Genomic DNA, 26276 nt, shown 5'->3' on the forward strand with positions numbered 1-26276 from the left:
TTCTGTTGACCCCGGCTCTGTACTGAGCAGTGTGGAATGAGAGCCGAGGTGAGCTCAATGTCATGATAGACAATGTTATTAAAATACCTGTGATGCTCTTGGTAATAAAGGCTAAAGTTGCAGCAAAAACACTTCCTACTCACCCTCTCTGCTGTCCTGACTTGACAGCTGAGTTTCCCCCTCAGTGAAGTAAAATATTAAAGGAAGATATGGGGGATTTGCAATCGGGGCAGGTGGGGTACTCCTGAGGGAATGTGGGGTTGCAGGGATATTACTTGACCATAGAGAATTCTGGGGCATCTCAATGGGAAGAGAAGGGTTGCTCACTGCAAGGAGACTTGTGGCTTTGCTTACATTACTGTTTCCAGAAGACTTAAAGGAACCAGGGAAACTCCCCAGTTTGTACCTCACTTACGCCTTAAAGATCTGCTGGCAATCATGGGAGAGTTTTTTCTTTGTGCATGGCTTGTTCTAACACCAGGGCTCCCATCTTTCTGGGAGGAGCGGCCCGACATGCCTTAGCCAACCATCCTCTCAGACGTGAAGGCAGTATAAACAGTGCTGTAATTTTCCAGGCAGAACAGAGCTGACATTGCTGGCCCAGGCTGCGGGGAGAGGAGCTGTGGGCCTGGAGCCTGTTATCTGTGTAGCATTTAGCATTTGGGGTTATTTGTGCCTGGGAGCTCTCATGCTGGGGAGACAGCAGAACTGTAAATCATCAGCGATCAGTGTAAGCCACAGAAGCGGTTAGGGCAGAAGGAAGAGCTTAGAAGCAAAATCCATTATAAAATGTCCAAGTGGATGATTCTCCTTGCTGGGGAGCATGGATTTTCCTGAAACCAGGAGGGTGCTGCGCTCAGAATGAGCGCCCTGATTCTTGGAAGCAGAATTATGCTGCTTATGATGCAGTCCCTTGTCTGGAAGAGGGGATTTATTTCTAGGTCTCCAGGTCTGTCTGTCTGCCTGCCTGGGTTCTGTCCCACACGCTGCTCTCCAGTGTGATTTTAATTTAGATGCCTCTACCCAGTTCCCCAGAAAGGAAAGAGCTGTAAACAGCTGCCAAGCAGGATCCTGGATTGTAAAGGATATTTAAACAGTGTTGCTGTTCTGGGCGTTGGGTGGATGATGGGACCAGAAAAAAACTTATTTATATATAAACTCAGAGGAAGTAGGTGTTCTCTCCTGGCCGTTCGTTCTCTCTCTCTTGTATTTTAAAATAGACACACAGATGTGCTCTCTCTCTCACTCTAACTTGCAGAGTGGCTTATAATATTGTTGCATGTATGTAATGTATACAAACTTATTTTGGATGGTGATTCTGATCCCAGTTAAAAAAAAAAAAATAACAGAGATGCAAACTATGACCCCAGTCCTGCAAACATATACACATGTGCTTAACTTTATGTATGTGAGTTGTCCCATTCAAGCTGATGGACATAAAGTTAAGTACGTGCATAAGTGTTTGCAAGATCAGGTCCTGTACAAGATGATAGCTCATTTAATCCAGTGTGTGTGTGTGTGTGTGTGTGTCATACATATATGTCCATGTAATTCTTCATCTTCATGTCATCTTGACTGCTTCACCTGTACCCTGCCCACTGATCCATCTTGCTTGGGACTGTTGCTAACAATCCATGAGCAGCTTGGAACAGCCACCATTTTAAAAATAAATAAACAAACTGATACCTTGCAAGGGTAGAGATGGGAGATTCGTACTCCAGGATAGGGGAGATGCGCTGCTTTCCGGTGGGATATGCAGTCCTTGCTTCTAGCCCTGGGAAGTCTGAGGTCTCTGACCTTATGATTGTAACATGGTATAGAAAAGATTATTTTAAGGTAATTTTTAGAGATTACCAAAATGTATTTTTCTTGCAACTCGCCTTCCTTCCTTCTAGCTTCAATGGTGGAATGCTTTCAATATTGAAAACGCCTCCCCAATGCCTCCAGAACCTTGGTAATAGCCTTTTGCCTAAACAACCAGCCTGCTAAGTAACCACTTTGTCACCTTTGTGGGCAAAGGATCCGAAACATGCCCTATGTGAAGTGTAACCTTGTACAGAAGGTTGGCTTTAAACCCACCTGGAGAAAACAAGCACAAAAGGTGAAAAGCAAGGCCTAGCCTTGCCCGAACAACATGGGGTGTGCACACACTTTGAACAGCAACTCTAGCACTGCTATGCTTGGCCGCTGATTATTGTGCACTGGTCTGGGTGGGCAGCTCACATGCCAATCTCTGGATGTGTGGCCTAATGCCACGATGAGAATCAGACCTGGAATGGTAAAATCAGCACCCTGTCAATTGGTGCTCACTCTGGCACATATACCCCTCATCCAGAATCCAGAGAGAGAGAGACACAGGTCGTGAGCACAATCGAACCGTGGCTAGCTTGAACTGAGAACTGCCAGCACCTTCCGAAGACATGTCTGAAATCTCACAAGCCTTTTTGGGATCAGGCTACATGTCCTCATTCCATCCTGAGGCACATTGGAAAGAATTCTGGGATAATGCTAATGTCCCACACCAACACTTGATTGCCAACCCCACAAAAGCACTTCCAGGCTTCAGCCTACCCGGGAAACAATGGCCCCCATTGAACCATTTTAGAACAGTGCATGGCAGATGCTGTCATCTCTTATGCCTTTGGAAGATGAGTGACAACGCACAGTGTGACTGTGGACACCAGTCACGTACTATGGACCACATTGCAAAGCCATGCCTGCTTCAGTCATTTGCCAGTGGCATCTCAAACTTCCATCAAGCCACTCCCAAAGCTACTCACTGGCTCACTAATCTTGGCTTGGACTTGGCTATTTGAACTTTGCTAATCACCTCTCTCGCCCTACAAAAGAAGGAAACTTTCCTCCTCTTTGCAGTCCTGTACTTTTAGACTCGTGTAAACTGGCTTTTCAGGGAGAGGGATGTGCAAAGCAGTACCAATAAAAATCTGTAAATACTTTCCAAAACTCTTCTGAAATACGTTTAATATGCAGAGTACATGATGATGTGGTAAAAGGGCTTTGTTGGCTTCCTTTGGGATGATCTGCATAACGGTGCCACTCATGGCTACTTCACTCCAGCTGGCTGGCAGATGGTTGCCCTCAAATACGCTGTGCCACCATGGAACTGGGCTAGAACTGGATGTCTGGAACTGGCTCCTCCCTCAGCTGCACCTGGTGGAGTTAGTGGGAGCTTTGCCAGTAACATAAATGGGAGCAGATTTAGGCCTATCCTGAGTGCTTTTGAAAAGCCCCAAGGTTTTACTTCTTCTATTAGTGGAAATTTATAGCTGTTGAGCTGAATCCTGGTTCCACTGAAATAATGGTAGTTTTGTTGTTGACTTCAGTAGAATCAGGATTTGGCCCGTAATTAGCTGTGTAAAGCTCCTCATTTCAGTTTGCCCGGGTTTGAAGTGTTTAGGGTTACTTCAACTATTATGCACTGCAAATCTGCCCCTCTGTGGTCACGCAACCTGGCCATCCCTGCTTGATCTCTTGGTGTCATGGACTCACAGGTCGTGCCCACTCTTGGCCCCATGTGGTCCCTGGGGGGGGGGACCCCCTTCAGTGAGACAGCTCTTCTCGGAGGTCTACTCTCTCTCGGGGGTTAAGTCCCTCCACCTCCTGGAACTGCACCTCTCTGAGCCTTAGCACGCCTTTTTCTCGCTGTGGGCCCCCTCAGGGAGTCCACTCACTCTGGACCCAGGGGCCTCCACTCCCAGAGGGAATAATGCAACCATGTTCTCTAGATCGGAGCGACTCTCAGCCAGTGTAAAACAGGAGGGTTTATTGAGGGTCTGAATACAGCATAGGAAACTCTCAGGGCCCTCAGTGCTAGGCTGACAGAAGAATTCTTCTGTTGACCTAGCTACTGCTTCTTGGGGATGCAGATTAACTCCACTGATGGGAGAACCACTTCTGTCACTGTAGTGAGTGTCTACACTGAAGCGCTGCAGTGATTTAAGTGTAGATAGAGACTTGGACATGTTGTTTTCTAACACCGCTTGTATTTCTGCAAGGATAGTAATTGCACCAGTCGTAGTGGGACTGCAGAGTAACAGCCTTTATGTGACGTTCTTTCCAGTCACTGTGCTCGAAACATATGTACACCAGCATTGGGTTACTTCTGGCTGGAAATAAACCATGGAGCCTTTTTTATATACTATAGAATCGTTGCAATAAAATTGTTGGTATAAATAGTTCTGGCTTCTTTGCTTCTTCCTTTCACTTGGATGCATGGAGGGGTGGAAAAGCCCCCAACTCAGTGTGTTTGGGATGGAGAAGTAAGAGAGGGGGTAGCACCAATATAGTAGGCTTCCTTTGCCAGGTGTATGAAGTCCTCTGGAGTTAACTCCGCTTGCTGTCTTGGGGGGGGAGGGGAAACGTTGCTAATGGCAACACAGTTCTTTGGAATACCATGCTGCCAGGCTGAGGCCTCAGAGAGCAGCGTAAAGGGTAGGCTCTCTGGGGCTAGAGCTTCTGTTCCCTGTGGAGAAGCGTGAAGGTGCACACACCCTTTTCCCCTTTGTCAGGAATCCCATGAGGTTCGCTGTAGAATTTTGTATCCCACAACCTGCAATCTGTGCTTTGCATGGCTATCCTGGGGCTCTCTAATTCTAACCTTGCAGATGAATTATTTTTGAATTCCCATTGCAACCAGAGGAATCGCTAGACCACCCCTGGGGGTATGGTCACATCTAAATAGCTCAGTGGTTAAGGTGCTCACCTGAGATGTGGGAGACTCAAGTCCCTAACACTCCCACAGAGAGTGAGAGAGAGAGAGAGTGTGTGTGTGGGGGGGAGAGGGGAGGTGGTGGAATACGCATGACACAATCGAGTGATCTCTAAAATTGGGGTGGCTGGCCTCCTAGGGCTTCTAATGTCATCTAGTGTGTCATGCTAAATGATACAGTAGAAATGTCCGCCTATATAACCTTCTGTGTGGCAGCCACCCTAGAGGATACCGGCTAAGCTTGCTGTCATATGCTCCTGTGGTCTCTTGTACTGCGTATAACAGAACAAAGCTCAAAGATAAGTATCTTGCTGCCAAAGGAAACACTGGAAATGGCCTCCACAGAGACAGCAGCAGAGACAGTTAATGCGTAAAACTAGGGCTGCTCTTCACTCGAGGCACATGCTTACCTAAGCCTCAAGGCACAGAAACTTGTCCACCATTGACTAACTTGCTAATGAGTCTTTCCAAAGTTCAGTCTAGCAAAGTGTTTGTATATAGCTTCTTCCTATCCTGCTTCAACACTTGCAATAAATGCAATATATAATTTGCACTTTTTAAATTTATTCTGACAAATAATAAGCCATATTCCATCCTATAGCTGGTCCCTGGATAATCAGTTGAGCTACAAAATTTAGGGAGGAGCTACCTTTGCACCCTCTCCTCATTCATGAACCAGTAAGAATAAAACCAGTATCCCACCATTTACTATTGTCTAGGCATTAAGGTACAGGGATAAATCTAGAAACCTAGACAGAGGATCTATATACAACATGATTCTAGAAATTGTGAAATACAGCATAAATATGATCACCAGAGCAATGAATAGGTACAGCTTCCAAAAGATTGAATGTTTTAACTACAAGCATTGTTTTAGATGTCACAACCCAGATTTACAATGTGTTCTTTGAATATCTTTGCCAGTTCTAATGGTCCTTATTTTAAACAGGCAAAACAGCCCCGTGACCAGTAGGAAAGGTATTTACAAATATGTATATTGACCAGAGCATACCTTTTGGAAACCCAGACTCCCTGATAAATAAATGTCACTATGGAAATGTGTATCTAAAATATTTATAAGAAAATCATGCTTCAGGAATGTAAGATGCTTTTAGGATTGCATCTCCTGAATCTGCCTCTTTCTACCTTCTCAGCAGAATAAGTTTGCTGAGAATTAAAAACTGAAAGCAAAAATAGTGATCTGCCAAGGAGAGATGGAAATTGGGCACATGCCCATTTTTTTTTTTTATTCTTTCAGATGTATAAAGAAGGTCTGAAAATAATGGGGTTTTTCCTACCCTTAGAAATATCAGGAATTAGATGTTAAAAACAAACAAGTTTTAAAAAGTTTGAATAAAAATCACTTCCTCTTGGTCAGGGTTCACTTCCTCAGTATTTGTGCTTCATAATCCTACTATTTGTCTAGTGATCCATAGTCTGGATTCCTGGGTAGACAAGACCTGTGTTTATGGAGTTAAAAATACTACATAAAGCAAACAAGTGGAGTGAAGAGGAAGCCTTTTCCAGGCTACCTTAATACATCAGTGAGATGGGGACTAGTGCATTTTTTCCCTTTTGTAGGTCACCTTTTAAGTCCTCATATAAACTGGCTTGCTTGAACTATTGTGCCTGTCATTTACTTACTCATTTTCATTAAAGAGAACAAACTAAACACATTTGCAAGAAGTCGTAGGAGGAATTAATGTAATGCAAAGCATGTGGGGTGAAGTGGAATAAACAAGCTATTCAGCAAGTTGAGAATAATCTTTCAGGATTGACTTGTGGTTATCTCTCTCTAACTTTGTCTCCCTTTGTTGTGTATTCTCTATTCATATTTGCATATCTGTTGGCATCTGAACAGATGATTTATTTCTGCTGATTTGTAAGGAACCATTTTGAGATGATGGATTCATTTGCCCGGCAAAAATTTAGACTGTTCAGGAAGATCCAAACCAAATAGAGAGTTCCAGATCGCTGCTTTGTGAGTAATGGCTGCCTTTTGCTTAGGGCAAGTGTAAACCTTTGAACAAGAGAGAAGGCTGTGTAGCGTGTGGCATAAACAGAATAGTCTATGAAGCAGAGATTCACCCAGGTGATTCTCGATTCTGCAGCTGTGCCCATGTACCTGCTAAGCTTCCAGTTGTGTTCTTTCCTGGGCTTGAAAATTATATTGTCCAGCATGTCTGGAAGAAAGTACACAATTTTTAGATGGGGCAATGAAACAAAACCTAAACCATCTGATCCTGGGTTTAAAAAAACATCGATTTCTCACTCGTTCTTGGTGTCTGATCCAAAGCCTCATTGAAGTCAACGAGATGATTTCTATTAATTTCAACAGACAGTGGGTCAGGGCCTGCCTGTTAGAGATGTGCAGTTTTTGGAAGAACAAAATATCACATACTCTATGTGCCTGGTTTGGAAAGCACTACTGGGGATGGTGGTAGGGACCAATGGAAGTCAGTGCTTGCTCCATTCTTTTAAAGACATTTTCTGTATCTCTAGTAATGCTTTTCCTGTAGCACACAATCTGCTTCCCAGCTGACAGGAGAGAGCTCTTTAGTGCTCAGTGTGCATGTTGATCGAAAGACAGGAAGAGCTCCTTAATTCTTGGACATACAAAGGGCACTTGATTATAAGGTCTCCTCTGTAAGGAGCTTATTCTGCAGGGTAAAGGGCAGAGAATGAAGGAGGGGATTGCAGAGAGCCAGGCAAAGTAGATGGAGGCAAAGCTGGTGAGGGTGGTGGGTCCCCTTGAATATTCCAGGAGGCAGAATGTAATACTAGGTGGTGGTATTTGTCCAGGACACTGACCAAGCTTTTCAAACCAACTACATTCTTGGGTACCTAAATAAATGAAAAAGTGCTAAACACCTTTTAAAGTCAGTGGGAGCTGCTGAGGGCTCAGCACTTTTGAAAACCATTTATTTAAGTACCTTCGGTGAACTTAAGTGCTTAACTTTAGGCATACAGGTTTGAAAAGAATGGCCCATGGGTGCTTGGGGCTTCTTCACCACTCATCTGAAAGATGCATGGAAAAGTGAGTGGAATTGAACTCTCTCCTATTTTCCTTTTGATTTTTGCTTGGAAGCACTTTTCTTATACTTGTCTCAGGCCTGGTTTTTGGCTGCAGGCAAGGGAAGAGAAGTGGTGTATGTAAGACATGGGAGGTAATTGTCCCACTCTACCCAATGCTGATGAGGCCTTAGCTGGCTTATATGTGTCCAATTCCGAGCGCCAGACTTTAAGAAAGATGTGGACAAACTGGAGAGAGCCCAGGGGAGAGCAACAAAAATGATAAAAGGTTTAGAAAACCTGCCCTATAAGGAAAGGTTTTAAAAAAACCAAAAAACTGGGTGTGTTTAGCCTTGAGAAAAGAAGCCTGAAGGGGGACCTGGTAACAGTCTTCAAATATATTGAGGGCTGTTATAAAGAGGATGGTGATCAATTGTTCTCCATGTCCACTGAAGGTAAGGCAAGAAGTAATGGGCTTAATCTGCAGCAAGAGAGATTTAGGTTAGAGAGTAGGAAAACCTTTCTAACTGAAAGGGTAGTTAAGCTCTGGAACAGGCTTCCTAGGGAGGTTGTGGAATCCACATCACTGGAGGCTTTTAAGAAAAGGTTGGACAAACACCTAGTCGGGTGGCGTAGGTTGTCTTGGTCCTGTCTCAGTGCAGGGGACTGGACTAGATGACCTCTCAAGGTCTCTTCCAGCTCTACGTTTCTGTGATTCTAAGTGCTGGAGATGTGCAGCTTGGCCCAATAGATGGAGCACCAGATTGGGACTCAAGAGACCTGGGCTCTATTCGCAGCTCTGCCATTGGTCTGTTGGGTGACCTTGGGCAAGTCACTGCAGCTCTTCTTATATTTCCGTTTCCCCTCCTGTCCTCTTTGTCTTGTCTACTTGAATTTCAAGCTCTTCGGGGCATGGGCTGTTCCTTACTACGTGTGTCTATAGTGCCTCACACAATGACCTCAATGGGAAACATCTAAGTGCTACTGTAATACAAATAGTAACTAATAATTGTGCACACTGTCTTTATGGCAAGATTCAGTGCTAACTGGAAACAAACGCCCCTCCCCCCACATGCAGTGCTATCCATGTGAAAAATGGCCTTCTCCGCACATCTTCGATTGCCTCACCTGAACTCTGACCACTGATCTTGGTATTTTTATTCCAGCTTTCCCAACTCCTGAGAAACTTTAAGTTGTGGCCACTCTTTTATTTAAGTTAACCTGGTACATAAAATGCCTCTAATTCTCCTCTTCTGGATATGGATACAGATGTAAATTTCCTTCCCCAAATCACACTGGGCTGAGGTGTAGCGCAGGTGGCAGTCAGTCCAGAACCAGTTTGATTGTTCGAGGCAGGAGCTTTATACCAGTGAATGGAGGCGAGCTCTCAGCTTTCCAGTGGGGACAGAGAACTTGCCTCTGTCCCTGGAAGGTCCTGAGATATCGGGCTTTGAATCTGTAAGGTTTTTGTGTATAGTAAAACTGTTAAGTTACTTCTAGAGATTTCTTAAATGGATTACTTACAGCTCTCCTCTTCTCTGCAAGACCTGATCAGTTGGCCTCATGGCAGTTAAAGCAACCTGGCTTTATAGGATAGATACAGTTGTTCCACTTAAAAAAAACCCCAAAAAACCCCAAAACCCTCATGTGTCTCTAAAAGAGTTTTCATATACCACCCGTGATAGACGAGGACACATGGTAAGGTGTGCGGGTTTGATTGGCATGGAGTTGGGATGGCGGCATTATTCATTAAGAAATTAGTTATGCACGTCATCCCAAGTGAGTGCCAATAGCGCCTTTTCGAATCACCCCATTCGCTACAGTCATGTATGTTCTCATTCTCTCTCGTCCTTGTGCCCACGAAGTTCCAACAGTCAGTTACATCCCACCAAAAAATTGGTTCATGGCAAATAGTGTCCTGGTCCTTTCATGTCTAAAATAAATGGGGGAGGTGAGGAGGAGCAGTGGGGAAAGCATAGTTTTGAATCTCAATCTGGCTCTTTTTTCCAGGGCTGGGACTTTGTTCTCTTTCTCTGATTTCACTCTGGAGTATCTCCGCTCCTTTCAGTCTCCTTGGGCCTATGCAGGTTGTTTCTTACTGGTGTGGGATGGACTTTTTTGGACGGTGTACTGGGTCAGTAGTAATCCCCTTTCTGAGCACTCCTCAGTGTGTCCTCCTAGTCGGTCTGTTTGGGAGTCTGCATGTGTATGGAGTTTGGCGTGTCATCTTCTGGAATTGAGCCTTGACTCTTTTACCTCACCAAGGTAGCATGAGGGGTAGATGCCAGTAGTCTTTTCCCCTTTAGAGGCCTGTGTTTTAAAATCTCTCATCACAAGTGAAATGAGTTGCTTCTTATTGTAGCCCACAGTTGATGTCTGTCTCCATAACAAACTTTTAACTATCGTCCCTCTCTGTTTAGGAGTAGGCCCAGGACTGGGATTGGGATGGGGGATGGTGCATTTGCAGAACTGTGTTGGTAGAGCCTTGTGCAGCCTTTGCTTAAATTCTTCCTGGCTGTTCTCTGTGTCCTCTTTTCCTCACTTCTTGTGATGACTAATGTTTGTATGAAACAGAGGAAAATGACTGTGGAAAGAGCCTTTCCTTCCTGTGAAGTGGTGATTAATGATGATAAACAATGCCCCCTTACACTTTCAGACCTGTTTGTTGCTGAATGAATCCTAATGCCTTTATGAGTAATTGAAACATTGCCCTTGGGAATCATGGTTACTTCCATTTCGTTCTCACACCAAAACCACTTTCTCTGCCTATCTCTGATCTTAGTGGTTGAATTTGGAGCAGACTGGTGGTTAGCAGCCCTGACCCACTTTCAGCAGGAAGTGGTTCCAGGGATATAAGCTGCTAGAATGTGGACAGTAAGGGGAATGCTGGAAGTACTCAGTTGCACTTTGCCCTCCTGGAAATCGTTTGCCAAACTTCAGACTGGTGGAAGGCTGGTTCAGTTCCTTTACTGGCTCCAAGGATAGACCAGATATCAGTGGCAAAGAAGCACTATTGCACTGTGGTGGCTAGCTTAGATGAATGGATGAGTGCCCACCATACCCCTTTACAGCCAGAAATTGAAAAGCCTGAAACCTAGATCCGCCCCCATCCCATTTCTCTGCTATATGACAAATAACATAAAAGGAATGTTTTTTGTTTTTTTTGTTTTTTTTTAATTGGGGAAATAAAATATTCCTGACATTCAGTGACTTTGGACAACCGTGGGTCACAAGAGCTTAAGAACTGTCTTCTTTGTAGCCTGCCTAAATGGGATCTACCTCTCTCTCCTTCCACTTAGGACTTGTCCATCCCTCATTAACTCCATGTGTGGACACACTTATTCCAGAAAAAGGGAGCCTTGTTCCTATTTATCTTAACCCGCTGAATAGGTGTTCCAGAGTAACCATGTGTAGATAAGCCCTTAGGGTATGTCTACACTACGAAATTAGGTCGAATTTATAGAAGCCGGTTTTATAGAAATTGGTTTTATACAGTTGATTGTGTGTGTCCCCACATAAAATGCTCTAAGTGCATTAAGTCGGCGGACCGCGTCCACAGTACCAAGGCTAGCGTTGACTTCCGGAGCGTTGCACTGTGGGTAGCTATCCCACAGTTCCCGCAGTCTCCGCCGCCCATTGGAATTCTGGGTTGAGATCCCAATGCCTGATGATGCAAAAACAGTGTCGCGGGGGATTCTGGGTACATGTCGTCAGGCCCCTCCCCCTCCGTCAGAGCAACGGCAGACAATCGATTCGCGCCTTTTTACCTGGGTTACCTGTGCAGACAACATACCACGGCAAGCATGGAGCCCGCTCAGCTCAGCTCACCGTCGCCATATGTCATCTGGGTGCCGGCAGACGTGGTACTGCATTGCTACACAGCAGCAGCTAATTGCCTTTTGGCAGTAGACGGTGCAGTATGACTGGTAGCCGTCATCGGCTAGCTGGGTGCTGGCAGACGTGGGGCTGCATTGCTATACAGCAGCAGCTCCTTGCCTTTTGGCAGTAGATGGTGTATTACGATTGATATCCGTCATCGTCATATTCCTCAGTGAGTTCAATCAGAGGCCCTGGGCAGACATGTTTTGTCTCCTGGAGACTCGGTCCTGCCGGCAGTCCTATTGAACCGTCTTGACGATGATGGCTAGCAGTCGTAGTACAGCATCTTCTGCCAAGCACCCAGAAGATGCTGATGGCTATCAGTCATGCTGCACCATCTGCTGCCAGCTTAAGATCTAAAAAATAGATGGACCAGATTTGTTCTGTATTCATTTGCTTCTCCCTCCCTCCGTGAAATCAACGGCCTGCTAAACCCAGGGTTTTGAGTTCAATCTTTCGGGGGGCCATTCTGTGTGACAGTTGTTTGTGTTTCTCCCTGATGCACAGCCACCTTTGTTGATTTTAATTCCCTGTACCGGTAAGCCATGTCGTCACTCGCCCCTCCCTCCCTCTGTCAGACACTAGTTTTGCGCCTTTTTTCAGCCCAGACGTCATAGCACTGGGATCATGGAGCCCACTCAGATCACCGCGGCAATTATGAGCACTATGAACACCACGTGCATTGTCCTGGAGTATTTGCAGAGCCAGAACATGCCAAAGCAAAACCAGGCGAGGAGGTGATTGCAGCGTGGCGACGAGAGTGATGAGGAAATTGACATGGACATAGACCTCTCACAAAGTACAGGCCCCAGCAATGTGCAAATCATGGTGTTACTGGGGGAGGTTCATGGCGTGGAACGCCGATTCTGGGCCTGGGAAACAAGCACAGACTGGTGGGACCGCATCGTGTTGCAGGTGTGGGACGATTCCCAGTAGCTGCGAAACTTTCGCATGCGTAAGGGCACTTTCATGGAACTTTGTGACTTGCTTTCCCCTGCCCTGAAGTGCCAGAATACCAGGATGAGAGCAGCCCTCACAGTTGAGAAGCGAGTGGTGATAGCCCCGTGGAAGCTTGCAACGCCAGACAGCTACCGGTCAGTCGGGAATCAATTTGGAGTGGGCAAATCTACTGTGGGGGCTGCTGTGATCCAAGTAGCCAATGCAATCAAAGACCTGCTGATATCAAGGGTAGTGACTCTGGGAAACGTGCAGGTCATAGTGGATGGCTTTGCTGCAATGGGATTCCCAAACTGTGGTGGGGCGATAGACGGAACCCATATCCCTATCTTGTCACCGGAGCATCAAGCCACTGAGTACATAAACCGCAAGGGGTACTTTTCAATGCTGCTGCAAGCCCTGGTGGATCACAAGGGACGTTTCACTAACATCAACGTGGGATGGCCGGGAAAGGTACATGATGCTCGCGTCTTCAGGCACTCTGCTCTGTTTCGAAAGCTGGAGGAAGGGACTTTCTTCCCGGACCAGAAAATAACCGTTGGGGATGTTGAAGGATCGTTATCCTTGGGGACCCAGCCTACCCCTTAATGCCATGGTTCATGAAGCCGTACACAGGCAGCCTGGACAGTAGTCAGGACCTGTTCAACTATAGGCTGACCAAGTGCCGAATGGTGGTGGAATGTGCATTTGGACGTTTAAAAGCGCGCTGGCGCAGTTTACTGACTCGGATAGACCTCAGCGAAGCCAATATTCCAATTGTTATTGCTGCTTGCTGTGCGCTCCACAATATCTGTGAGAGTAAGGGGGAGACATTTATGGCGGGGTGGGAGGTTGAGGCAAATCGCCTGGCCGCTGATTACGCGCAGCCAGACACCAGGGCGGTTAGAAGAGTACAGCAGGGCACGGTGCGCATCAGAGAAGCTTTGAAAACCAGTTTTGTGACTGGCCAGGCTACGGTGTGAAACTTCTGTTTGTTTCTCCTTGATGAACCCTCCGCCACCCCCCCACCCGGTTCACTCTACTTCCCTGTAAACTAACCACCCTCCCCTCCCCCCTTCGAGCACCGCTTGCAGAGGCAATGAAGTCATTGTTACTTCACATTCATGCATTCTTTATTAATTCATCACACAACTAGGGGGATAACTGCCAAGGTAGCCTGGGAGGGGTGGGGGAGGAGGGAAGGAAAAGGACACACTGCAGTTTAAAACTTTAACACTTATTGAAGGCCAGCCTTCTGATGCTAGGGCAATCATCTGGGGTGGAGTGACTGGGTGGCCGGAGGCCCCCCCACCGTGTTCTTGGGCGTCTGGGTGAGGAGGCTATGGAACTTGGGGAGGAGGGCTGTTGGTTACACAGGGGCTGTAGCAGCGGTCTCTGCTCCTGCTGCCTTTCCTGCAGCTCAACCATACGCTGGAGCATATCAGTTTGATGCTCCAGCAGCTGGAGCATCGACTCTTGCCTTCTGTCAGCAAGCTGACGCCACCTATCCTCTTCAGCCCGCCACTTGCTCTCTTCAGCCCGCGATTCAGCCCGCCACCTCTCCTCTCGTTCATATTGTGCTTTTCTGTAATCAGTCATTGACTGCCTCCACGCATTCTGCTGTGTTCTGTCAGCGTGGGAGGACATCTGGAGCTCCGAGAACATATCATCCCGAGTCCGCCGTTTTCTCCTTCTAAGCTTCACTAGCCTCTGTGAAGAAGAAACATTTGAAGCTGGTGGAGGAGAAGGGAGAGGTGGTTAAAAAAGACACGTTTTAGAGAATAGTGGGTACACTCTTTCACGTTAAATTTTGCTGTTCGCATTACACAGCACATGTGCTTTCGTTACAAGGTCGCATTTTTCCTCTTATATTGAGGGCCTGCCGGTTTGGTGTGACAGATCACTCACGCAGTGCCAGGCAACAGATTTCGGCTTGCAGGCAGCCATGGTAAGCCACAGTCTTTTGGCTTTTTTAACCTTCTTAACATGTGGGAATGGTTTCAAACAGTAGCGCCCTCATTTCCCATACCAAGCACCCATTGGGTTGGCCATTTAAAATGGGTTTGCAATGTAAAAGGAGGGGCTGCGGTTTCCGGGTTAACATGCAGCACAAACCCAACTACCCCCCCCCCCCAATTCTCTGGGATGATCACTGCACCCCTCCCCCCCACCGCGTGGCTAACAGCGGGGAACATTTATGTTCAGCCGAGCAGGAACGGGCACCTCTGAATGTCCCCTTAATAAAATCACCCCATTTCAACCAGGTGACCGTGAATCACTCTCCTGAGGATAACAAAGAGAGATAAGGAATGGATGTTGTCTGCATGCCAGCAAACACCGGGACCATACGCTGCCATGCTTTGTTATGCAATGATTCCAGACTACGTGCTACTGGCCTGGCGTGGTAAAGTGTCCTACCATGGCGGACGGGATAAGGCAGCCCTCCCCAGAAACCTTTTGCAAAGGCTTTGGGAGTACATGAAGGAGAGCTTTCTGGAGATGTCCCTGGAGGATTTCCGCTCCATCCCCATACATGTTAACAGACTTTTCCAGTAGCTGTACTGGCCGCGATTGCCAGAGCAAATTAATCATTAATCATTAAACACGCTTGCTTTTAAACCATTTGTAATATTTACAAAGGTACACTCACCAGAGATCCCTTGTGTGCCCTCAGGGTCTGGGAGCACGCCTTGGGTGAGTTCGGGGGTTACTGGTTCCAGGTCCAGGGTGATAAACATATCCTGGCTGTTGGGGAAACCGGTTTCTCCGCTTCCTTGCTGCTGTGAGCTATCTACATTATCTCCATCCTCATCTTCCTTGTACCCTGAACCCGCTTCCCTGTTGCGTGATTCTCCATTGATGGAGTCAAAGCACACGGTTGGGGTAGTGGTGGCTGCACTCCCTAGCATGGCATGCAGCTCCGCGTAGAAGCGGCATGTTTGTGGCTCTGCCCCGGACCTTCCGTTTGCCTCTCTGGCTTTGTGGTAGGCTTGCCTTAGCTCCTTTATTTTCACGGGGCACTGCTGTGCGTCCCTGTTATGGCCTCTGTCCTTCATGGCCTTTGAGACTTTTTCTAATATTTTGCCATTTCGTTTACTGCTACGGAGTTCAGCTAGCACTGATTCGTCTCCCCATATGGCGAGCAGATCCCGTACCTCCCGTTCTGTCCATGCTGGAGCTCTTTTGCGATCCTGGGACTCCATCATGGTTACCTGTGCTGATGAGCTCTGCGTGGTCACCTATGCTCTCCACGCTGGGCAAACAGGAAATGAAATTCAAAAGTTTGCGGAGCTTTTCCTGTCTACCTGGTCAGTGCATCTGAGTTGAGAGTGCTGTCCAGAGCAGTCACAATGAAGCACTGTGGGATAGCTCCCGGAGGCCAATAACGTCGAATTCCGTCCACACTACCCCAAATCCGACCCGCAAAGGCCGATTTTAGCGCTAATCCCCTCGTCGGAGGTGGAGTAAAGAAATCGGTTTAAAGGGCCCTTTAAGTCGAAAGAAAGGGCTTCGTCGTGTGGACGTGTCCAGGCTTAATTCGATTTAACGCTGCTAAATTCGACCTAAACTCGTAGTGTAGACCAGACCTTAGTCTGGTCAGCGTCACTTTTTCAGCTTCAGCTCTGAAAGTCCTGAGATTTGAGAGGCCAGCATGAGGGCCTGACAAATCCCAGAAGCTTGAGACTCAGGCCCCAGGCCTGCAGTTAGGCAGATAAGGACTCTAGCTGAGTGGGAGGAGCAAAGAGAGAGCCTGGAGCTCGCCACGTTTTCTCAGGAGCATAAAGGCTGCAGGGGTGAGGAAGGGAATTTTATATTTAAAGGGAAATTCGACCCCGGGCATTAGTGTGAGGGTGGGGAGTGGAGAAAGATGGAGATTTCAGCTTTGTGTTAAACGGAGAAACTGGGACCTGTGGGCAGCGATTTAATGGTGCCTACACCGTGCTTCAGAAGCCAGTAGGGAGCTGACCCTCATGTATCCTCTTTCACAGAGCAATGGGGGGCAGCTGCTTGCTGCTACCTGTTCTGAACGCCCTATCTGGTTCCTGACCCAGCACTTTGAACAGACTCCCTCTGCTGCCACCCCTTCCCAAGGGCTGGGAGACTCTGTTTATGGGATTGTTTTACTTCAGGTGCCTCTTGGGGAAGGAAAGTGCAGATTCAGCAGTGGAGCCCCAGACAGCTGGGGCTGGCGGGTCAGGAATGTGATCCTGACAGCTGGAATGGGACTGAAACGGTTAATGTGGTGGGTGGGGAGAGCAGGGGGGAGAGACTGGGAGGGCGCATGTAGAAAGAAAATCCATAGGGAGTTAACTTGTTCACGTTTCCTGCCCTCCGCCTCCCTCTCTCTGCTGTTCTCCGTTCTATAGCCTGTATGTATTCTGTATAACGCACGCCCACACGCACACATTGTCTTGGCACCTGGCAGAGCTATTAAACTGAGACTCTGTCAGCGCTTCCATTAGAAGCCCATCTCCACCCCCACCCCCTGCTTTTTTGCAGGATTTATAATATAATGGCTACGTGCATTATAATGATTCAAGCCTCCAGGCAACTTCACTGCAGCCCTTGCCACGGTGGTTCCAAGGTGCGTCAGGCATGTAATTAGACTGTGGGAGCGTGTTTCCTGGGGTTTTAAAAACAAAAAGAGCATTGTGGCTATTTTGGTAACCAAACAAATTGACCTTGCAAATCGCCATCGCTGATTGCAGATGTCGATATCCTGGTTGCTTTGAACCTTACAGAATTATTATTCCTACTTGGTAAGGAAACAGAAGGTGGAGACTGACTCAGTGGCTTGGAAGTGGGGATAAGAAGCCTTTCATCTCATGAATGCTGCTCAAACAGAGCAGAGGTTGGAAGTGTCCAAAATTTTGCGGCAGGTCGGCGTGGTGGCCTGCGTGAAACAAGTTTGATGGTTCCAGTGCGACTCCTAGAGGGTCAGTGTTCACAAAGAGTCCAGCAGAACAAACAACGACAATGGCAGACGGCCAAGGTTTGAACGGGCTGTGGAGACTGGTCCACCCTGGGAAGGGCTGAGGTATATTAGTCAGGCGGGTGTGTGGGAGCTTGCCCTGCTGTTCAGCCTTTCAAGCTGGCACATTTCGCCAGCACTGGGCTCTGAGAGTGAAAAACAAGTTAAACTGTAGTTGGGGAAGAGGAGGGAGAAGGCAAAAGATCCTCTAGCTTTATAGAGTTAAGTATGTTTAAAATGGCTCTAAGATGAAGCTGTTAAAGTTAGAACACATCAACAAAGGGGGTGGCTGGGAGAGGAGGAAATCAAGTGGAGCAGTGTGGTTTTTGTTGTTTTGCATTCTGATAACTTGGAAACAGCTCCCTCCTTAAATCTCCCCCCAAAACAAACAAAACAAAAAACCCTTGAGACCAAAAACAGAAACCTCAAACCCCCAACAGCAAACAAATGGACAAACCTGGTCTGGGGCCAAACCTTTGCACGTCAAGCTTCAGCCCAAAGAGAATATTTCACAGCTGTGCTGTAAACCCCTGAAATGAAGGCTTTACAATGGAAACGCTGACAACCCTTTAAGCAGAACAACACACTGTAATTAGTGTTCCATGTTTAATGTGCCAAACGAAGCACAGCGGAGGTAAATGGAATACCTCGAGCCTTTGTTGTTTTGCAGCAGTAACAGGAGATCAGAGCATGTGTTCAGACAGTAGATCAGACGCTGTGTGGTATGCACCAGTCCCTGATGGTTACACACACTTGTACTTGTGCACTGTTGGGGGGCTGGTGAGAAAGCTGGTGATCTGAGAGCTGGGCTAGCTTTGGGGCTTGGCACTCACCATTTGAATATAGCCTCTGTAGCCCACTCCTGCCTGTGCATCCTCACCTGTCGATTGTCCATGCATGGCCAAGATGCATCTTCACATATGTCATTACACCCCTGAAGTCAACATCTTCATGTCACATTGCTGTGTTGCAACATTCCAAATAAATTCAGGACTGTAATGGTGCTGAAAGCTACAGTGGCAGAATCCAGGGGGAACGGTCATGTCAACTGGGGCTTTCATGAAATCTAGCCTTGATCTTTTGTAAGGGGGGGGGGGAAATTCATTCTATATTGACTCTTCAGACAAAACAGTTACTAGTTATTGACAACTGCTGCACTGTTGGTGAAGATGCTCTAGTCTTTACAAAATGCAATGACCAAGTTCCCTCACTGCTTTCTTAACACTGGGTTTTCTGTGTCTGCTTCTCTCATAGAAGCATGTGGCTAAGTGCATTATGTGAGCATGTGATTTATTGACAGGGAAGGATGTAGTCTTGTCTTGCTCGCTTGATGTTGTTAGTTAATGAAATGGACTAAAACATTAATTGTATTACTGTATATCTCTTGGCCCATGTGAGGCTTTTAACTAAGGGCTTGTGTACTCTTGGAAGCTGACTGAAATAGATATTCTGGAATGGAATAACTATTCCAGAATAACTTGTTGCAGAAGAATTACTCTGGAATAGCTCTTTCAGTTAATTTCCAGGTATAGACAAACCCTTAGAGCAGTTGTAATTCTTACCCATTGTTTATCTTTGGGCTGCCCTCTCGGAATGGCTGAGGTATGTGATGGACTCTGTCATACCTGGGAATGGCCTTTTAAAGTTACTGTCTCCTGTAAGCTGCTGGTTGATGTTGCTTTAGGAATTCGTTGTTGGTGCGTTAGCTGTGCCTATGTGGTTGTGCTGATTTCACGATGTTCCTCTCTTGGGAGCTGTTTTCAAGTACTGAGGTGTTGGACAGAGCTCCTCTCCCTCCTCTTAAATTCTCCAGCTATTTATTTCTGCACTAGAATAGCTTTGCTCTCGTGGGGAATGTGTAGCTCCCTGGGCCTCTGAAGATGTGGATGTCATTGAAAGGCTAGAAATGGGGCTAGCCTGGTGGGCTAACAGTTAAGAGTTCCATTTGGTGTTTGGGGGGCTGAAGAGGGGGAGACAAAATTGCACTTGGACTCCTACTCAGTTCCCTGCTTCCGTGTTGGGATGAGTGATGTGACAAGCATCAGCTGTGTTGCTGTAATATTTCTATCAAGCCTGGAAGCAACATCAAGGCATTGTCCAACCTACAGTTGAAACCATGCTCAGAGCGTCCCTTATTACAGATGGTTTCCCTGACCAGGGTTCTGTTTTCCTGAGAACAGTGGCCGTCAAGCTATGCTGTAGAACCTTCCCAGTGGGTGGACCACAGTATGATCCTAATGCAGCTCTTCCCATCCTGTGGCCTAAGAGGTGCAAGGAAAGAGGTAGGGATTCAATAGCATGGCTTGACTGATATGGTTCTCAGGGGGGAAAGTCTCTGCTCACAATGGAGAGGAAATCTCTGCAAGCCCCAGCTCAGAAACAGCCCTCTCAGGTTCAGCCATAGTATTGGCTTCTTTGGATCTACACAACAGTGTGTACTGTGGTGGAGGAGCGTGTTATAATGGTAGGGTCCCAGTCAGAGCCTGTAGTATTGGTTCTGTAACATCGGCTGATGCCCTCTATAGAAGCAAGACTACACTTTGTGCCTCTCCCACCTCTGGCCATAGATGTTGCTGTGTACACAAGCCCAAAGGGAGCATGCCAAGCACTTCCAGGCTGGCACAACACAGCGTGTGGGAGAGTGGGGTGGCTGGGGTTATCCTTAGGACTTAAAATTTTGTTCTAGCCCTCTCATGCAGGAACAACTGCCGGTGGTAAGTCTATCTACACTACGCAACTCCAGCTATGTGAATAACGTAGCTGGAGTCGACGTACCTTAGGTCGAGTTAACACTGGGTCTACACCACGGGGGGTCGACAGGAGAAACTCTCCTGTCGACTTACCTTACTCTTCTCGGCGGGGGTAGAGTACAGGGGTCGACTGGAGAGTGATCTGCTGTCGATTTGGCAGGCTAAATCGACCGCCGGTGGATCGATCTCAGAGCCTTGATCCCCGCAGTAGTGGAGACCTGGCTTCAGCTTCCTCAAACCAGCACAGAGCCTGAGCCAGTGGTAAAATCCCTCACTGGGAGCTGTCAGTTGCACTTCTTGTTTGTGATTGTTCTTCCTGTTCGGGGCAGCTGACCGGGGGCCGTTAGACCAGTCTTTCTGAGAGGTTTGTTAGTAATTGAGCAGGGAGCTGGTGCAGCAGGGGGGCCTGGAGACCACTTGGTCGCATACCTGGGTGTCTTATTGCAGTGTTTGGCTGGTTCTCCCTGGGAAAGCTCTGGCTGCTCTCTGCAGTGCCCTGAGAGTGCCAGCTATGGCAGCACAGCAACGGGAGCTTCCTCTCCCGGACATCCTGCTCATGTTGAATAGGGTTCCAGCAGGTGGAACTTCCTTGCAACAGTGCCATGTTAGCACTGAGATGGCTGCAGTGCTGGCCTCCTTACAGCACTACTTTGCCGGCTAGAATAGCTGTGTGAGCTAACCAGCCATAGGGCCTGAGGACTCAGCAGAGGCGAAGGATGAATGTGTGGCCTGAAGCACAGGAGTGACAGATGGGAGATCTGGGTTCTGCCACAGGCCTGCTGTGTGACCCTGGGGCAAGCCACTGAGGCAAACTTTTTCAAACTTGGGTGCCTGAAATTTTGGCACCTGGAAAAGGAGGCTAATTTCTGATGTACTGAGCACCTGCAACTCCCCAATGAAGTGAGAGGTGCTCAGTACATCTGACAATCTGGCCACTGTTTTAGGTGCCTAAGTGTGGATTTAGGTGCCCAGTTTTAGGCACTCACACTTGAAAAAAATGGACTTAAGGAAACCTCTCGGTCTCTGGAACATGGGTGCAATCTAATCGGAACTCCATAAGAGTGTTGCATGTGGCTAAATTCAATAACACTTGTAAAGCACTTTACGATCCTTGGATGGAAATGCCAGGTATTATTAATAGAACTCCACAGTATGATGTAATGACTGCAAAGGGCCAGACTTCAAAAATCTAGCCTCCCCTCTGGGCCTGTAGTTTGAGGGCACAGATTATTGCAGGCACAACTTTGCAACTCAGTCTTGTAATTATCTGCACGTGTCAGTTAGGTGTCCACTATCTGATACGCAGGTACCAACAGCAGACTGATGTGTCTAAATGAGAAGTGTGGGTGCAAAAAAGGTCAACTTGAGGACCCATGGAAAAACTACACCCCAAGTTTCCAACACTGAATGCAAACTCTGCGCCCCCCCCCCAACCCCCCGCTCTTCTATCTTAGGTTCACCTCTCTTCCACTCTATTCAGTCTGATTGGGACTTGGAGACAGGTGATTACAGGCTTCTTTTTGTCTGAGGGATAGTGAAGTGTTGCAGTAAGTGAAGCTGAAAAAGGAAAGGTTATGGCTGAGTAGAATCTATAAGATTCTGCTTGTTAAATGAGTTCATGAATTCTTGCCTTGCAAGTCATAGTCATGGCAGCAGGCTTCCTACATGCAAAGGCTTTGGATCTGAGATGAGAGGCGAGGTGAGAGGAGTCAATTTTTAAAAATCAGAGTTAATTGTGGAGCTTTGAAAATTGGGCTCATGCTTCACGGGATGCTCCTCGTGTAGCACTAGGTCTAAATACAACGGTAAAAAGACCAACTATCTTATCCCCCTCAGCAACAGTTCTGCCTTTATAAAGGAAGGAGGAGAGTTGGGTTTGTGATCAGCTAGAGGGGAGAAGATGCTTTCCAGAAGGAAAATAATTTTGTGGGCACATGTGGACTGGGCGTCCCCTTTGGGTCTGAATCCTGCTACAAGCTGCAGGACAAAGAGGGCGTTTGTTGCCTGTAAGCATTTTCCAGCCTGCCATATGTTACGCAGCTGCCTGGGGTGTCTGCAACACTCCACCTGGGAGAGGAAGACCCGAGGAAATGCAGTGTGGTGCTACAGGGCTGTGTGGGAGTGGGGGTTGTGGGGGGGGGGGGGGGGAGGAGAGTGAGAACTAAAGGTGGCCGAACAGATCTGTTAAATAACACTCGGGTTAATTTTTTTTTTTTTTCCCTTAAAAGCTGGCAGTGGGAAGAGTCTTCCAACCCCATGCTCCCGAGCTTGTGAAGCTGAATGTAGTTCCTTTCAGACCCTATCGACATACTGCTCAGAAACCTTGTCTTCACTGGGAAAATTACCCATTGCTGACAATGTGTGTCCTGCAGCAGGTACTGCTGAAGTGCGAGCATGGCCTTGGACAAATAGTGTCTATGCTGCCTTTTTGGAAACCGCGGTTAAAAGCAGCCTGGGCTGCACCTGGCGCTAAGCTGTATTGCACAGTTGATGTCCATTATCAGCAATGGGTAATTTTCATAATGAGACAAGGCTGGAGTGTTGGCCAGATGGGATCACTTGAGAGAGATGTAAATTGCTTTCCATTCACCATCTCTGGGGCTGAGAACGCTCTACTTAGGGATCTCAACCCCTGTTAGTTGGAGGGGCAGAGAGCTGGGGATCTGTGCTTCAGTGGTGTGTGTGTGTGTGTGTGTGTGTGTGTGTGTAATTACTTTCCAAACAGAACTTTTAAAAAGCATTTTGCGGTGTATTTTGAAGCCACTGTAATACACCTGAACAAAGCACAAGTACCATTTTTTTTTAAAGGAAAATGGAATTGGAGCTAAGCTATTTTCTTGCTTTGCTAGTGGATTTATAGATGCATTTTTAATAGTGTGTTCTTATTTAATAACCATATTGAGTTACAGTTTTGTAAAAGCCACATTTCCAAAGAGAGACTCATTTTGCAAGAATGAGGATAGAATGGCTGGGGGATTGGGATATGTATGGGATATGAAATCTTCCATCTCTAGGTCACCAGCTTGAATACAGGGAAAGCCATGAGTTATTGAACCGCTGCCTTTTGGTGGCTTGTGTGAAGTGAGGTGATGGGGTCTCAGTCCAGTTCCTTGTGGAAGGTGTAGCTATATATCAAAACCCACCATTACTATTGGCACTCTCTCTAGCAACCTGAGCAGAGAACTCAAGGATAAAGAGACCATCCTACTCCACCATATAGGTGATTCCTTCAGTTCTGTGTTGGGGCACATTGGCACTGGAAAACTTGCCCTACCTCTGTCTATTGTGCACCCTGTGGTCTGGATGAACACAAGACATCAATCTCCTGGGAAACTACTGATGATCATAGTAATCATTGCAATAATAACTTCTTACGTGGCACCCATGCCTGAAGGCTTCTGGATATTTAACAAAATCTAACTCAAACTATGTTAATCAAACCCAGAAGACAACATGACCCAACAAAATCAAGAATTGGCAGGGATGGCGGTGCTGGGGAAAACACATGCATATAACATGCAATAAATAAAACCATACTGCATGAACTGTAAATGAAAGAGAACAATTTTGTGCCTCAGTCAGGAGAACACCAGGGAGGACCGCAGGCTTAAGTTTAGCTGAAGGGTTTTCTCGAGTCCTCTCTGGCCCTTGACTGAGAAGGCCCAGCCTTCAGCATTGTGTCACTTTGTCCTCACAAGCATGAAATTCACTTTTGAAAAGATTTCTAAAAAGGAAACCAGTTTTAAGATCTAATATGCCATGTTTCTCAACTGAAGGGTCATGACCCCCCAGGGAGGGGGGTTACCAAAGGCAGTTGGGAGGGTGGGGGGTCGCGAGGTATTGAAAACTTTATTACAATTCTATAGCAAAGAAAATCAAATCTCCAGATTGACTCTGCGGCGGTCAAAACCTTCATAGTTTGTGATGTCAAATGAAGTAGTTGAAGTCAAAGAAGTTATATTTTATATAATGTTATTATTATCATGGATACATCTTCTATAAAAGAGTAAGAAATGTAAGGGAAGGTCATATGAATTTCTGACTTCAAATAAGGGATTGTCACCCTGAGAAAGTTGAGAAATACTTTTCTAACGGTTAGAACACAGGAGTGAGAGCTAGTTGGATCTTGGGTTCTGTTCCGCATGATCCCCTTATGACCTTGGGCAAGTCGCCTTGTGCCTCAGGTGAAAGCAGAACCTCAGCGAATCCCAGAGTTTGAATGCCTACTCAGGACTTCTCGAGCCTGCACCACCTGGGCTGGAGACCTTTGCCAGCTTTTGTTTTAGTCCCAGTGGGAACCCGCAGTACAAATGATTAGAGGAGGGGGTGGGTAAGGAGGGGCGGTAAGGGAAAGCTCTCTGAATGCTTCAGAACCTCAAAGAGGATGTTCTGCAAAAGGACAAAGGCTTGGTGGGTTCGTAAAGCCTTCAAGCGGCTGTTTCCTTCCTTTCCAAAGCCAATCTCCTCGTCTGGAAAAAGCAGATATTTCAAGCAACAACTTACAGAGGAGGATGTTTGCATTTGCAAACCCATTTATGCTAGCTACGGGTCTCCCTTGGGATCTCTGAAAGTGGCAGTACTCTTCCACTGGATGTTGCCTCAGTGACTTTTGATGTTCTCTTCATTGCCCTCTGGGAACCATGTTTCTGAATGCCAGTATGAGGTAATCCATTGGCACCCACGTATGGACCCATCTGTGAGTGCTGCTCATGACTCTTTCTGTTTTCCTTTTGCACTAGGTGACCTTGGAGAAAGTGTTAGGAATAACTGTGTCGGGAGGCAGAGGATTAGCCTGCGACCCCAGGACCGGCCTTGTCGCGTATCCAGCAGGGTGAGTCACTGCACACGTCATGAAAGGCCTTAGCTTAACCCGGGCTGATAAATACTGTATCTTTACATTGAAGTATCAAATACAGTCTTTGGTGGGAAGGCTGTTAATTTTCACTAAGTAGTCTCCTAACATGTGAGGATGACTCCTCTCAACAGCGTTGGTTTAATAGCTTGTTAGAGGGACTGCATTTTCGCTGTCATCTTTTAATTAGATTCTTTTCAGCTCTTCCTCCTCGTGCTTTCAGCTAAGTGTTGAATGCCTTGCGTTTTTAATTAGATTCTCTGGTGTGCTGAACGTGCACATAACTCAATGGATGTTCAACTCTGTGTTCCTAATAGTGATGCTCTCTAAGAGATGGCAACTGTAGCACGGAATAACCTTCTTGCATGTATTCTGTGATGTCTGGCATTGTGCTCTTCACCCAGACATGGAGAGAGAAATCCAGTCTGACTACACTGGTAGTTTCAGGCCAGGCATCCTCTGGAATGCACTCCCCATCCTTTTCCCCTAACCGCCTCCCACCCCGCAATATTACCCTGATAAGGAGGTTAGGTCTCTCAGGAGCCTACAAATGCTGCTCTAAAGGTTGGTCACAGTAGGTTGCTCAAGAATAATTAGACATTTTCTTCCTCTGCACCTAGGGATTGTGCATTCTGCCTTCACATCATCCCATCTCCTGAGAAACTGAGCTCAGATCCCCTGGGAAGCACACTGCCCCCAGAGCACTGGGTTGGCCTTTTTGTTTATGAATATTTACACAATAAAGCAGCTTTTATCTGGTCTTACTGGCCACGAGAGGGTCAGTACATTTAAATGGAATATGGTAATTGTTACTAAGACTGAGGAATCGGGATGGTTACGTTCTGACTCCTAGCATTAGTTATATTGATCTTACCTATTTTATAATGGCTGTACTCTGGAGTAGAGCAATGGCAGACAAAATCAGCAGAGGATTTCCCTGAATGTTATGATCTGGGAACATAGAATACTTATCAGAGGGGTAGCTGTGTTAGTCTGAATCTGTAAAAAGCAACAGAGGGTCCTGTGGCACCTTTAAGACTAACAGAAGTATTGGGAGCATAAGCTTTCGTGGGTAAGAACCTCACTTCTTCAGATGCAAGTAATGGAAATCTCCAGAGGCAGGTATAAATCAGTATGGAGATAACG

The 26276-nt window shown here is 46.7% G+C and overlaps 1 protein-coding gene across 1 annotated transcript in view; it reads left to right on the forward strand.

The window, feature by feature from the left end:
• The window catches only part of MAPKBP1 (mitogen-activated protein kinase binding protein 1), a 129032-nt gene that overhangs the window by 19966 nt on the left and 82790 nt on the right, over positions 1-26276 (forward strand). The window contains exon 2 of the mRNA XM_065402294.1: positions 25018-25109. Coding sequence (XP_065258366.1) covers positions 25018-25109 — 92 coding nt within the window. The remainder of the gene's footprint in view (positions 1-25017; positions 25110-26276) is intronic.

The sequence above is a fragment of the Emys orbicularis genome, chromosome 4, assembly GCF_028017835.1.
Source record: "Emys orbicularis isolate rEmyOrb1 chromosome 4, rEmyOrb1.hap1, whole genome shotgun sequence".
NCBI lineage: Eukaryota > Metazoa > Chordata > Testudines > Emydidae > Emys > Emys orbicularis.